Here is a 15,285-nt window from a genome sequence, read left to right as displayed (position 1 = left end):
CAGCAGGAACTGGATGTGTCTGGCATGGGGCAGTCCCTGGCCTTCTCCCAGAGACACCACCACTATAACCACCCCACTACTAACACCTAAACCAAATAATAGACTGTCATGGAGATCAGATAGCCAGGTACTTGGTTTCAGGCAGGCACTTGCTTCACAACTAAACAGAAGCAGCAATACTCTGGTAGCATGGACAGTAGAAATTAGAGAAGACTGGCACAAGATTTTTCCTTCGGAAGAAACTGCTATTCAAATAGGAGTGACAGTGCCCTTCAGTAGAAGGCAAGGTTCATTCTGAATGACTGACTGCATAGCAAAGTTTCTGTTTCTTGTCTGCTGCTGAAGAAGCTCTCCAGGAACAGAGAAGAGAACTAAGATCCCCTTAGTTTCTCTGATCTCCATTGCACTACCATTGCCACTCTGTGAAGACTTCATAATTTGGAAGCTCTTTCTACAGAAAAGAGAGACCTTAACTCAGACTACACTGATTTCTTAATTTCTACCATGTTCCAATTCAGGCTGTTTAAGAATTTTTTTTTTTTGCCTAAACTATAGTTTTCTAATGAAGAGGAATGAAAGCCACATTATAAAAGTAGTGGTTTTTTTGTTTTCTTGTAATAATTGCATTTCAAATCAATTAAGCAGTTGGGGTGTTCCAAGAGCTATTAATTAGTATTTCAATTATTACTAATGAAGCAGAATTATGTAGATTTTTTTTTTTAAACTTATTGAGAATCATAATTTCAAGCACTAGCTGGGAATATCTGACAAATGCTACAAAAATTGCAGAAGCCTTTTTAGATGACATTTCCCCCAAGCTGTTGCCAGGATGGCAAAGCAATGGGTAGACTTAATTCCTTCTGGTACATACTACTGACATTTCTTTCCCCATCAGCAGATCGAGTTCAATATATGGACTTTTACTCTCTTTCACTAGCATTATCCTATAATAGGAAGCAAACAGTGACTTTATTCCTTATGCAGTTTTGTGACCTAACATACTCCTCCCTTCTCCCCATCCCACTCTGGGAAAGGAGCAATTGGTAGCAATCAGTGCTACTTCCTTTTTAACAACACATTCAAACCTTTTGGTTTAATGTATGTTGCCCTTTCTGCCTTTACTTGTCTCTCTTTCCTTCCTTCATTGAATGCTTTGCCACTGATGACTGCATTTGCAGCAGATTGCTGAGATGTTGCTGAAGTCAGCAGCGCTAATGCTGCATTAGAGAATCCACTTCAGGGAAAACAGTGTTAGATTTATCCAGCGGGGTACTGCTGCAGTGAAAAGCTATATGCTCAGAGGCACTCTGTGCATTTTCCGAACAAACAATACATCAAGCTTTGCTTTCATGGACAGTGAATGTAATAGTAATGCTTCTCACTTCAATGGCAGTTTGCAGCAAAATGCTGTACAAACAGTTAGGGTGAAATTCCCTTGTGTGGCAGGCTCGCAGTGAATTTCACTGCTCCCATTCTGTGGTTGAAAACCTTAGGAATATGCAGAGGGACCAGGGCCGAACTGGTGTAAAACACGTCATCGCTGAGAGCGGTTTTCTTGATCTGTGGCTGTATGGATCCCGTGGTCCCCAGACAGCAACACTTGTTACTATGCCTCAATCTAAAACAACAGCCACAGGGATACTCCTGTTCTGCCCCATATGTAATTATAGCCTGCAGGCAGGATTTTGTCTCCCATTTCTTGATCACAGCTGAAATGTCACCTCTTAATTAGCCCACATCATGCAAAGATGCTGCACAAACACAAAGGCAGACACGGTCATTGTCCACTGGGATTTTTGCTCTAAAAGCCAGACTTTCCAAACCAGGGTCAGATTTTTGAGTGCCCAGTGTGTAAAAATACAACTTTCATTGTGTTGGTTAAATGGATGCTCTCTGCTTTATAAAACCTGTTAAAAAACCACAGCAGGCAGAGGTGAAGAATGAGGTTGAGGAGGGAGCTGGGACAGCAAGTAAAGCAGGTGGTGGAAATGTTCAGCCATGTCCTCATAATGCAAAATTTTAATGGCTTAATGATTTTTTGGTTACGCACGGACAGAAACTTCCACATTTCATGTTTGACATAAAAACGCCCCTCATCCATAAACCTGCAGGCATTTTCCATTTGTGACAAATTCATGACAAGTTCATATAGCTGATAACTTAATACTCTGATTGCCTCAGCTCTTCCTCTAACATCCCTCTTATCCTTGCTCTGATTTCCAGGCACAGCCCTGCTGTCTTAACCTAAGGAGCTAGTAGCTGAAATCACGTTAAGCAGTCTGTGGGAAGGTTGTGAGATTATAAGCAAATGCTAGGTACCCGTATCCCACAGGAACTTCTGTTTGGAGATGAGCCAGGGCTTTGGAGTGCAAGATCATATGTTATCCACTAACGGGCTGCTTATTTTCTTAACTTTCCACACAGTTCAATTAGGAAGCCCTTTGTTGTCATCTTCGGTGTGTGGCCATTTCAGAAGACTGGTGGGGAGGAACCCAAACAACTAGAGCACTCTGTCCAGTGAAAGCAAAATAAATGAGGCTCCTGGTAGGACGTAAAACAATTATGGCCAGTACAGTTTCTTCATCCCAGTACTTTATAATATGTTTTAGAGAAGGTAGATTCACGTACCTTTAGTGTCTGCTTTAGGGAAGCCATAGTGGACTTGGCTAGCACCTCAGACATTTCTGAGACTTGGTACTCCAGAGCTCTGTTTTGCAACTTGATACACTTGACAAAATATCATATTTCTGAATTACTTCAAGAGGGAATGCTGGCTTATTAAGTAGTGCTACAGTAAGGATGTACAAGTGCTAATAAAATGATATAGGATCTTGTAAAAACTGTAGGGAGGATGATTTTCTCATTAATTTTCTCAGTGAATCTGGACTGTGTGATAAGATTACTTCATGATTCTAACTAAACTTACAGTTTTAAGACAAAGATAAGGAAGACTTCAAAGGAAATTTTGCGTGCTTCAATATGTAAATGTCTGAAGAAAGCACAATTTCCTTTCTTTAAAAAAAAAGTCCCATCTTATTATGAGGATTTTGAGGAAACATACTGGTACTTACCTTCAGATGTGCATCAAAGAACGCCCTTACTTGAGCTGGAAGTACTTTGTTGTCTTCATTGAATGGACTCACAAAAATAGGAGATGAAATTTCCAGTTTAATTTTTGATCAACTCATGTATTAACTTTCAAGTGAGCTGCTGGGTTTATGAATGCATAAGTATATATGGCCTCAAACTAATTCTGTGCTGAATCCTGTGAAAGCAGCACCTGCATCAGATGTGTCAATACTACTCTGTTATACTCTTATTAAAATGTACACGCATTCTTGTGTGCTCATGCAACACAGGAATGTGGAAGAAAAGAAATTACTAAATAAGACACTCCATTAAACCTGACTTACATTTTTTCACAGATAAAAATTGTGACAGCAATACGATAGAGGAGAGTATGTTAATTTAAAGAAGTTGTATTTGGTTTCAACTAGCTGAGAAACTCTGCTCTAAAGTCACGCTTTTTCAGTATCTCCTGTGATCTTGGCATATTGGTTAAGATAGTTGTCAGGATATAGATCAGTGTGGCAAAACCATGCTTAATGTTTTCATAGTCAAAAGTCAGTTGAACATCCTCTCAGCATTTTGGCTCTTATTTGAAGCTGGCCTTCTGAGGTGGCAGACCACTCCATCTGGAGATTTTCCCTTTAAATTAGAACTATTTTCACAGAATCCTATCTAGCTCATTCTGCTGCTGTGAAGCAGGGCCAACTATACTCAAATACTTCTGGCAGAAATTAGTCTAACCTGTTCTTAGAAACATCAGTCTGATAAAGCAAAGCATAACTGTAGTAATACAGGACATTTTTTACCTGAAGCAATGTCTTATGGTGCATCATTTCAATGGGTCCAATGTTTTACAGTACAGTGTTTTGCTTTAGAATAGAGTATTTCCATTGGAAGGAACCTACAATGGTCATCTAGTCCAACTGCCAACTGCTTTAAGCTTTGCCCTGGTCTTCCTGACAGTCAGTGAGTGAGAGTTTTGATGCCTTAATTCTCATGAATACTAGCAGAAATCTCAGGTATTTAAGCTCCTCACATATCAGAGAGAGGTCTGGCTCTACTGTTAGTACATGCTGTGCAGGTAGTGCAGTACTCTTGGAGGTGAACAGATCCTAACGTTTTAATTTGACTTGTAACACCAATATCTTCAGTTGCTTTATTTTGAATCTTATTTGAATAACAGGAAATCACTTTCCTTCCCCAATGGCATCCTCTTACTGGGGTAAGGCCTGTGTCAAAAGACAGGTGTGTTCCTTGGAGGGTACTTGTTCATTTGAGGCTACTTGTCTATTAATCTAGTGCATGCATGTGAATGGAGATTCATCGTTGCTTTCAGTGAGGAAAATATTAACTCTTCTTCAATACAATTTAACAAAAACACATGGATGAGAGTCTGTTCTGGGAAAAGCCTGTTCTGACAGCAGCTTGTTTTGAAAAAACATGGGTAAAAAAAAGCAGGGATTTTTCTGCATCTATTGTAGACATATCCTCTTCTCTTTTTATCTGTATTTGTCCTAAGCTATAGTCTAACCTATTTCTACAAATCCGACAATTTATGTAGTCCTTCATTTTCTTAAACCATCTGTGTACTTCTGAACATTGTTGAATTGCCACTCTAGTCCATCCTTAGATTTTAGTAAAACTACTTGTTAAACTTCTGGAAGTTTATATCACTTTTATATTCACGTTTGTTCAAAAATTGTACATGGGACGCGTTAGAAAAGTAAGTGCTACTTTATCTTTTTGTAGTTAGTGAAACCATGCTTTAAAGGTGAATGGTAGCATTTTTCTGAGACCAGGTTCATCAAGGCAGAGTTCCAATTGGAAATCAGGACTTGACTTCTTACTGGGTGCTCACATCACTAACCCTACTCTCTTGTCACAGAGTAAGATAGCTGCTAGGCAGAGAATCTACACTGGTTTTCTGATACCTGGTTGCCGCTTAAAATCTACCCTGAAACATCTCTGAGGTTCTGACTGCAGTTGTGCCTTCTGCATCAGCTTTGTAAGAAGACCCTCTCTGTAAATATCAGTTACTCAACTATCTCTTTTAGTAGAGTCTTCCTGTGTGTTAATTTATATCATATAAAATACTTTAAGATCAACATTTCTGCAAACACTTAGGGTATCTATTACTAAAAGCAGAAAAGAAAAAACTTTAATACAATTCTTCAGAAAAGAATTATCTTTTATTTTAGAGATAAGCAAACCAAGCATAGTAATCCATTGAGCTGTTTAAGTGACACAATATTTATAAGAACGTTTTATGATCCCTACTCTGAACTTCCCATCTTGCTCTTAAATCAGTACAACACATTTGCTTTTGAAGACAGAATCAAACAGGCCATGATTTTACTGTAAAGCTGTTATAAACACTTTGTCAGATATAAGATTGGAAAAAGAAACAACATTTATAGTAGCAGAGAGGAATAGAAAATTTACAAAAGCTGTTTTAACTCTACCAGCTCTTGGCTTCCTTCCTTTTGACTTACCATTTGTGGGATATCAAAGTCGGACATCTCTCACTACCGAAGGGCTCACCCAGCCTACTACGCCAGTCGTGGTAAGGTGGATAGCTGTTTCAAAAGACTGTAGCATGCTGTTTGTGTCATATGAATTCTGTTCTCTTCTTACCATGTAAATCTTGGATCCCGAGACTATTTTGCTGAGTAGTCTCAAGCAAAGTGCAAAATGAGCCCTCAGGCTTGCAGATTTTGTGTTGATTCACAGGATTCACAGCAGTTGTTGGTTCTCACTAGTGTAAACTGATTGAATTCCGTGGAATCCATGGAAGTTATGTAACACTGTTTTACATCAGCCGAGCCACTTCTGGGAATACTCAAATTTATTTAGTTCAGTACAGAGACGTGACTCAGATTTAAGATACTTGCCTGCAAAGGAAGGGAGGTTCTAACTGCCTCACAGAACCTCTCTATTTTAAGTTTCTTCTGAATACTTTTTTAATATTTCCTGATGAAATGCTCTGTATCTTTTACAATAATCCTTTCCTTTCAGGAGATTTAGAGCATGAAATAATTGATCTCTTTTACAAAAGATGTGACTTCTTTTTAATACTATCACTCTTCTCCCTGTTGTCACTTCAAATTCTAAGAAGTTATGTGAAATATATGTGGAGGTAAGAGAAAGTATGCTTTTAAGTTTGATGTCACTCCATCCTGGCTGATAAGCATTGGGAGCCATAATGACCTTTTGATGGTCAAACTGAGCAGCTGTGCACAGGGTGTTGCAAAACTGAGATACACACAAAGGGGACCAACCACACCTTTTCCTCTGATCCTGGATCCTTTCTCATCTATTTAGTGTCTGGAGCCTCCAAGTCATGTATGAAAAGAAATATTAACTGTAAGTGTAAGTTAACTATAGATTTCTGTAGTTTGTTGGTTAGCAGGTAAGTTGGAAGCTCTATCCTCAATGCAGTGCTTCAGGGATATATCGTTTCTAGGAAAACATGACTGTGGTAAACAGCTGAGTTCTTAAATTATTCAGTATCATATAATGGTTTCTAGAGTTGTAGCCCACTTCAAACGCAAGATATAACCATGTTGTAAGTTCAAATTGTATAGAAGCAGTTAATGGCGACCCTCTGATCAGAGGTTGTAAATCCTTTTGCTTTGATTTCTGAGCAAAACAGCAAAGACACTTTGGGAATAACTTCAGAGGATACAGCTAAAGTGACTGTATTTTAACTGTAATCTGATTTAGGTGTGATATGAAATAAATCAATCCAATTTCAAAGAAATTACAGGCCAGTGACAGCTGTGCCGTGGTAAGATTACAGCAGAGATTTGGTTTAAAATGAAGCCAACATCTTTAAAGCCTGCATTGCACCAGTGGATGCTGAGGAACCTGGCCTCATCCTGCCATTGAGAACACTGGCAGAAGAGAGCGAGGACGCCTGATGCTGAGACACCTGAATTATTTGGAGGTGAACCAGCTTTGATTTGGATGCCTTGGTAGCTTGACACGGTGGCTGGGCTAATAAGTCTGGCTGGAAGTGAGGGCTTATGAGCTCTGATGTACTGCTAAGGTCACGTGTCTCAGTCCCAAGCTGGGAGACCCATCGTTGTGTTTGGCGTGAGTGACTTTGACCTTACATATCTAGTATGCTTTGGATGGAGAAAAATTTATGCTAAAATTTGTGAAGCTTTCAGGCTTTAAGAACATTTCCAGAAGTCACGGTTTTGTGAATCTGTGTAAATAATATGAGCCTGCTTATGTTGATGAGGCAAACAGCACTGTGGCTTGCAAAGCATTCTCTGTTCCTGTCAATACCAGGCCAGGTAGTGATCACCGATCATTAGCAGTTCAATTTCCTAGCACTACTAATATTATTAGTATTAATATTTAAAGGCATGAATCACTGCCAGGCTCCCTCACCAAACACCACCTCGTGGAATTCATATCATAGTCAAGATTTTCCTCATCCTTCTGAAATCTTTGCATATGCAACTGGCCTGTCTGGTTCTAGAGGTAATGGGTGAAGCAAGTCCTTGAGGTGGCTTGTGTAGGGATGGACAAAAGACACATGGAGCTTTCCAGGTGAGGAGAATGGCATCTATGTGAATAACATGGTTTATATGAGAGTCTTGAAAATGACATTTAGGAAAGTTGTATATGCAGATCAAGGTCGTACGCTTAGAGTTTTGATTTGAAATAAGGTTTTTTTACTTTATATTTCAGTGGCTGTTCCCTCACCGGTGCCAGCTTGTGAACCTGAGCCTAAAACTAACGGGCATTACCCAGCTCCACGACTCTCTGTTTCCTCCCGAACCACTGTTGTTGCTAGCATGGAAGCCCCTTCTCAAGGTCTGCAGACAGTCATGAAGTGGAAAACAGTGGTGGCCATCTTTGTTGTGGTGGTAGTTTACCTGGTGACAGGAGGACTTGTCTTCCGTGCCCTGGAGCAGCCCTTTGAAAGCAGGCAGAAGAACACAATCGCACTAGAGAAGGCTGACTTTCTTCGGGAGCATGTTTGTGTAACGCAGTTAGAGCTGGAGACGCTGATTCAGGTAGGTCATGTGAAGAAGACAGTACTTCTTGGAAGTTAGGATGAACAGCTTGGTGGTTCATGATCAGCTGAGTTGGTGGGGAACAAAGTTGTTCACAGAGCCCTCGCAATGACTTTCCCAGTCACTTTAAAGTCAGCAAAAAACCTATGTTTCCAAAACATTGTGAATAGAGTTGAAATGTATTCACTGGGATAATGAAAAATGTATGCAAAGAAAACCAGAACTTAATATCTAGAAGAAATTTTTGTGAGAGGTGACAGATTTGGTGACAGACATTTCCCCATCATCTCTGTAAATTTTCTAATGATACTAAGGTCTTAATTCTTCCTCCAAAATTAAACACAGCAACCAGGAGAACAAACAAAAAATGATAGGTGGGAATTTTGACATATATATTGAGGCAAGAATCCTGAACTTACTGGTGTATTAACTTAGAGATTTACTATTGTGAATTTTAGGTAAATGAATAATGATTAAATATACAATTAAACCCAAAATAATTGCCATTTAAAAACTACAGAATTTTTAGTCCAGGATAGTATGTAAAGCTTTAGAAGCAGTTTTGAAGGAAATAAGTGGCAGGTATTTAGGGGTAAGTAGAAAATGGAATAACATGCAAAAAAATTCTGTCAACGATAGTTATCTTCCACTGATTGAAAACAAGGAGAGTATTATGGATCTTACAAAACTTCAGAGAGTATCTTGCAGGGTCCTGTGTAGAAACCTATCAGTTAGCTTGGAGAAAAAAAATAGAGATTAGATAAGAAACACCAGATATCTAAGGAATATATTCCAAATATGAACTTCAGTCTCATATTTCAGACCTGAATTTGTGTCAGAACCTTGCAAGAACACAATGTGTTTTCCTCTGGGGTGTCTCACAACACTGCCACTGTGATTTCATTTTTTCATTTGAAAGAACACAGATCTTTCTCCTAGATTTTTATGTCCATCCACCAAACTGTGTTATAAAACCCCTTCCATAAGTGGATCAAATTTATAAGCTCAGTATTTCTTTGAAGAAGCTGTTCCAGCATCTCATTGTTGTGGTGGAAAAAGCATTCTCCTGCTTCTCAGCCTGAACGTTTTCAGTTTCCTTATAGTCTGTCTTCCACAGACAACATCCCCTTACTTAAGTGATTCCTCTTCCTTGCCCACACTTGCAGACAGCAATGCTCCACTGCCTCTCTTAAGCAAAACAAATTCTTTTTGTTTCTTTGCAGTTAGGTGTGTGCTTTCCTTGCCTGTGCTCTGCATTCACAGAAGGCAGGTCAGTTCTCAGTCAGAAGCTGTGTACCTGTACCTTTGGACAGCCTGGTAGTGTAGCTAAGACAGCTTCCTTCAGCAGGAAGCAGTATTGTGCTGATGTGGCTATACAGGTTTTGGATCAGAACTGGCTTGGATCACATCCTTCATCTGTCTGCAAAAGACAGGTGAATGTGTTTGGTTGGTGGGGTGAATTCTGTTCAGGGATATTGGTTCAGATGTGTTTCTCATGGCAGTGTTGCAAAGATCTGTATTTCCCTCAGCTCCTTAGGTATAACCTGTGCGGCCTGATTAAAGGATATTTAAAAAATACTTAAACCAGGAAGTTTGAAATGCCACTATTAAAAGATATGCACAATGCTTTATTTTCTAGCAGAAAGCAGAACACAAGATAGATAGTTGCAAAAAGCAAAGCACCTTAACAGAATGGCAGGGTCCTGCATACCGACTGCATTACAAAGATTTCGAAATAGCCCCTATTCTCTAGCCTAAGCTACGTACCAGTTTTATTTCTTTACTTTGCACAATATTTTCCCTTCTTTCACCTCAAAAGTGGTGACATTAAACCAAAAAACAGGCATGCTGTGTCATTAGAAGGCAGATACTCTGAACAAATCTTACCATCTCCTGAGATTTCCGTACATCCTCAGGCATTGCACTAGGTAACTGGAAATGATTTTGTGAAGGTAAATTAAATGGGTTTGGCAGCTTAGCACGTGAATGTCTAAAGGCCAAGTGGTGTGAAATAGTAAAACAGATCTGCCAATAAAGAAAAGTTCCTTTGGATTCTTCTGTGTCTGGGAGTGAAACTGGCTCCAGGGATGTTGTTGTGTGTGCTGATACAGGAAACTCTGATTGCAACTGACTCGCACAGAAGACCAGTGAACCACTGCTTGAAGATAATATCAGGGGGTTAATGTTGTGCTCTCATGCCTTTATGTCAATGATCTCAAAAGTGACATTTCCCTGGCTGGCGCAATGCATTTCTGCACTGCACCAAATGCTGCACCTGCCTTTACAAGTGTGATTTCATCCTCCATGGGTCCCTGCTGCTGTGCTGTGTGCAGTCAGCACCTGGATATGGCTAAGGGAGCTATGTGTAATTTATGCTATTTGACTACCTGAAAATGAACAAGGATTATACTCTGTCTCAGAATGACCGTCTTCACTCACCTCTGTGCTTTGGAGAATATGGGAAAAATACAAAAAGTGAAAACTGGCTTATATCCTTTTACTGTGGGGGTGGATTTGGAACAATCTTTTAGAGAGAAGAGGAAAGGAATGCCATGATTTTTACAAGGCTAATGATGGAAAAATTTAGCCCTTCACCTAAATTTAAACCTTTCAAATGATTCTCCTTTAGGAAACCTGTAAAGAAGATGTATGGCACTGTAGGAGGAAGCTGTTAAAATTTAGTGTGGATGAGACATCCTTACCAACTTGATCTCCAATAACTCATTGCAAATATTAGCACTGGTATCACAAATGTGAATTGCAGAGTCCAGGCTGTGAAGTTTATTCATAGATTCCAGAAGTAATGCAGTGATGAAAGAAGGGAAGAGTCAAAGTTTTTAAAATTTGTATTTATCTCCTGGGTTTTGGATGAGACCTGTCTAATACTAACACAATGACAGATTTTTGTTATTAACAATGAAAAGTATTTCACAGGGCAGTCTATATTGTCCAAAGTCACCTGAAGTGGAAGTTCTTAACTGCACATTTTTAAAGCCTATTTCTGCTTCTGGAGACATTTGTTTCAGTGAAGCAAGTTCATTTTTAATGCCTTATGCAATCTACAACTTGGCACAATGGTGATTAACAATACAAAAATGACAAAATCATGTGCTTTATCTCATTATTTTTGAGTTGTCATTGTTAGAGAGAAGTAAAACTAGAGTATGCTAAAAAACAGTGAAACTTCAGATGCAAGTACATTTGGCTGTATTTTATCCATTTGAACAAATAGCAGAATGGAATCTTCAATAGCAGAAGACAGGAGGACTCAAGTGACTGGACATAATCGTTGAAAAGAAAAATAACATTGGTAGTTACACCTGCTAACGTATTACAAAACTTTCTTTTTCTTCTTACATGTCATAGCATAAGCTTAGTAGTAGCTGGGGTCAAAAAGAAGTCGCCATTCCTTTGTAATAACACACATTTAGAATGTATAATGATTATGCCTCTCAGAAAGATCAGATGTTATCTCTCATTTTGAGAGGCAGGCAGGAAGACCATCAATATGTTTTGGCAATGTAATTCCTAAGGACCTGATAAAGACATTCATATTCTGTTTCTATGTAGCCGGTGCACTGTGTATGAGTAAAAACTTTTGTAATGAGCCCTCCACAATGACATGAGATAGTGTGGCTTGCTACGGTAAGAAGTTACTTAGGTTATTGGTGGGCTGCTTTCATCTTCCTTTTCCTTCAGGGTTTAATTTAGGAGTGTGAGTGATTATAGTATAAAAACCCCCCACCACCCACCTGAGAACCAAGTCATCCTACCAATGTCTGCTATTGACTACAGCAACTCATTAGAGTTAGCCTACAAGCTGAAAAGGAAGCAGCACCGGAAATAAGCTAGTCAGGCTTTACTGGCTAATTATGTTAGTAGGAGTTCATGTTTTGGATAGGCACTTTTTCTGAACTACTTTTGCCCTGAGGGTAAGAAAGGAAGGAAATATCCTGTAAAGATGGTTCAGTTTTCTGATGCTTGACAGGTTCACTAGTGTCATAAGCTAGCTTGTCTTTTTAGGGCATTGCTTTGTAAAACCAAAATAACTTGGATGTCTTTCATGTGCTAGAAGAAAGCTCTAGACAGAGCAGGAAAAAAAAAAAGTATTTTGAGTCAACTATGAGGAAGACTTGCCTTCTGCCTGTGCCTCTGGAGGTTGTCTTCTATATATCCAACTTCCTTTCTGCCCCAATCTTTGTTTTACCTTAATCCCCCTAAAAGGATATGAAAAAATAATTCACATCCCTTGGGTCCTGTCTAAGTTAGTGCAGGCACCCTAGTTTGTAACTTCAGTCCAGAGATAGTCCAGTTGTGTAGGAGACAGACTGAGTCTAGGATGCTGTGGAGGTCTGCAGCTGTCCCATAGCTGTGTTGCTTCCAGAACTTAGCTAAGAATTTTGCAGGGAGCTAAGACCTTTGGACTTATATCTCTGTGCATGTTCCTTGGTGAATGCTATGGGTCTGCCCTCAGATACGGTGCATGAACGACAATCAAGTCACTATAAGTGTAGGTAGATATTTATCTGGCCGATTGTCACAATAAAGACCTTTATGGGACAGGCAGAAATATTGAAGGGATGGGCTGTCAAAGCTTACTACTTTTGATTACATCTGGACAAAATTTGCTGGCCTTCATGTTTCAAAAATGCTGTTTTGAATAGTGAATAAATGAGAATTTATAATGAGGATCCCTTAATCACTGTATGAGAGGTGGTGAGAATGAGTGGAGAGGTAGGAAGTATTCAGTAAAGTTTATTAAGCAATTAGTCTTTAAAAGCTGCTTGTTAATGAGAAGCATCCTAAAAATTGTCATAGGGAAACATCAGAGCATGGAAGGCAATTGAAACAATTTTTTGTATGCTTGATGGGAATCCACTTGGAAAAGAATTTTAGAGGGAGATAATCATTATTGGATTAGCATGATCTGTGGAGAGGACTTAATGGGACTAGAAAAGAGATTATAAGAATTCTATTTTCTTTTCTTATCAAGTTCCTATCCTTGGTTACACACAGGGTACATCCTTTGAGTAGCTCAGCACTCGGGAAAGGTATTACACTTGTCCTTGGAAAACATTTGTCTTCTTCACGCTTGGGCTCTTAATGGAGAAATTAAAGAAACATGAAGAAGTGAACCAGATAAAAGTCTTTCTTCTCAGAGAAACTAAAACCCATGTGTTTGGATCCTGTCTCCTTATGAGCTGCACTAGCCCTCAGCTATCTTGCTGCCTATGTGCATAACTTTAGACTTTTCTCTTGATATATTTGTCTTACTTAGTGATCAAGGTACCTAATACATTAGTGAAAGCTGGCATGTAGTCATGTTACTGAGGGGTTAGGCTCTGTAAGCCAGACCCCTAGAAGGTATGGAAAAGTACAGCCACAAGTAAACAAAGCACGGGTCAAGCAGGGGTCAAGCACAGGTCGATCACTTGTACAGGAGCAGGTGTGTTACCTGGGAGGAAGAAAGGAGGGGGCAATGGTTAATTGGTGGGTCAGGTCGTCTCCGGGCAGTGGAAGAAAACTTGTGACAGCTGGCATGTAGTCATGTTACTGAGGGGTTAGGCTCTGTAAGCCAGACCCCTAGAAGGTATGGAAAAGTACAGCCACAAGTAAACAAAGCACGGGTCAAGCAGGGGTCAAGCACAGGTCGATCACTTGTACAGGAGCAGGTGTGTTACCTGGGAGGAAGAAAGGAGGGGGCAATGGTTAATTGGTGGGTCAGGTCGTCTCCGGGCAGTGGAAGAAAACTTGTGACCAATCACAGAAGCCTACACGTACTAGAGTGTATATAAGCAGGCTGTTGAGTAAGAATAAAGATCAGATCAGATGATGAAAAGCCTTCTTGAAAAGCCTTCTGAGAAAGCCTTCTTGGGGAGCCTCATGATATGAACAACTAAAGTGTGTGTGTCACTGTCAGCCCAGCACCTCGCGACATAGTCACTCTGTGCCAAGGAGGAACAGATATGTGAGTATCTGGGTACAGTGAAGACAAACCTGCACCCCAGGGGACAGTGAGTTGGCAGCTGTGGACCCCACCACTGCCAGCCAGGGAGCATGGTTGATGGGGGATGCCCAGACTCTCAGGCACTTCCCTGGGGACAGGGATGGGCTGAGGCTGGGCTAGGACATCAGCCACAGGTCAGGCCCCAGCTCTGTGCAGCCTGTGGCTGAGTAGGGCAGGGCTGCGGAGAGCTGGAGCCTGAGACTTGTACAGTGTTGCTGGGTCAGGGGCTGAGACAGTGAAACCCCAGTAGTTTCCATTTGGTATAAGGAGAATATCCGTATAGAAGAGATACTATTTTGATGTTTTGTTGTGGGGGTGAACTCTCGACACTTGGTGAGACAAGTTAGTATTCACTATACCTTTCTTTGGACATTGAGTTCTGTATATTAACATCTAGGCAGCCCAAGGTGGGCCCATACTTCATAGCATGGTTTAAATATTGAGGTCTGAATATCGGCAAGTGGAATCGATAAAGCCTGTTCCAGACCGAGATGGAGTCTGGATTGCACTCTCTTTGGGAGTACAGGATTCAGTTGTGCCAGTATCACTGGCAGTGGGCTTTTGCTGCGGGGTTTGCCTTCGGTCTCATGCAGATTCACCAGACCATGACTTTTTGGTTACAGAGGGACTGTAGCGTGCCGATAGCAAAGAGGCCAGAAGTAAAATACACATCTGTACAATGACAGGGAACTAAACCGAGAATTGTGATCAGAAATACACGTTTAAAAAAAATGCTGAGTACTTGGATTTCTTTTGGTAATTTTGTCATTTTCCTCCTATCTGCCTATCAGCTTTCAGACACATCCATTACTTGAACAGCAAGAAAAACAATTTCAGCCCTTCAAGGTATTTTAAGGTATTCCAAGTTACTGTCTTCCTTGAACGGGTAGCATTTCAAAAGATAGATTACTGTAGATTAGTAATTATTCATTAAAGAAGAATGCTTTTTGTATTCATAGAAAATATTTTACAAATGGGCACTGTGCATGTAACTCCTCTTGCGAAGGAAGAAGGGATCAGGAAAGAAGTAAGTGTGAAACAGCTATGGGCACTTTGAAGACCTGTTACTTGTGATGATACTTCAACTATAAAAATACCTGAAACTATACTACTTTAAAATGTCTTAAATGTGGAAGGTTTGCCAGCAGAGCGGTTAGCACTCTGGAAATTGGTTCTTTC

The 15,285-nt window shown here is 40.1% G+C and overlaps 1 protein-coding gene across 1 annotated transcript in view; it reads left to right on the top strand.

The window, feature by feature from the left end:
- LOC104498595 (potassium channel subfamily K member 10-like) overlaps positions 1-15,285 on the top strand; it is a gene marked incomplete at its 3' end in the record, with an annotated part of 39,918 nt that overhangs the window by 14,447 nt on the left and 10,186 nt on the right. The window contains exon 2 of the mRNA XM_010141998.1: positions 7,771-8,099. Coding sequence (XP_010140300.1) covers positions 7,771-8,099 — 329 coding nt within the window. The remainder of the gene's footprint in view (positions 1-7,770; positions 8,100-15,285) is intronic.

This window comes from Buceros rhinoceros, unplaced genomic scaffold (assembly GCF_000710305.1).
Source record: "Buceros rhinoceros silvestris isolate BGI_N320 unplaced genomic scaffold, ASM71030v1 scaffold12670, whole genome shotgun sequence".
NCBI classification, from domain to species: domain Eukaryota; kingdom Metazoa; phylum Chordata; class Aves; order Bucerotiformes; family Bucerotidae; genus Buceros; species Buceros rhinoceros.
Note: the sequence above shows the minus strand (reverse complement) of the source record. Positions and strands in the feature narration are given on the sequence as shown.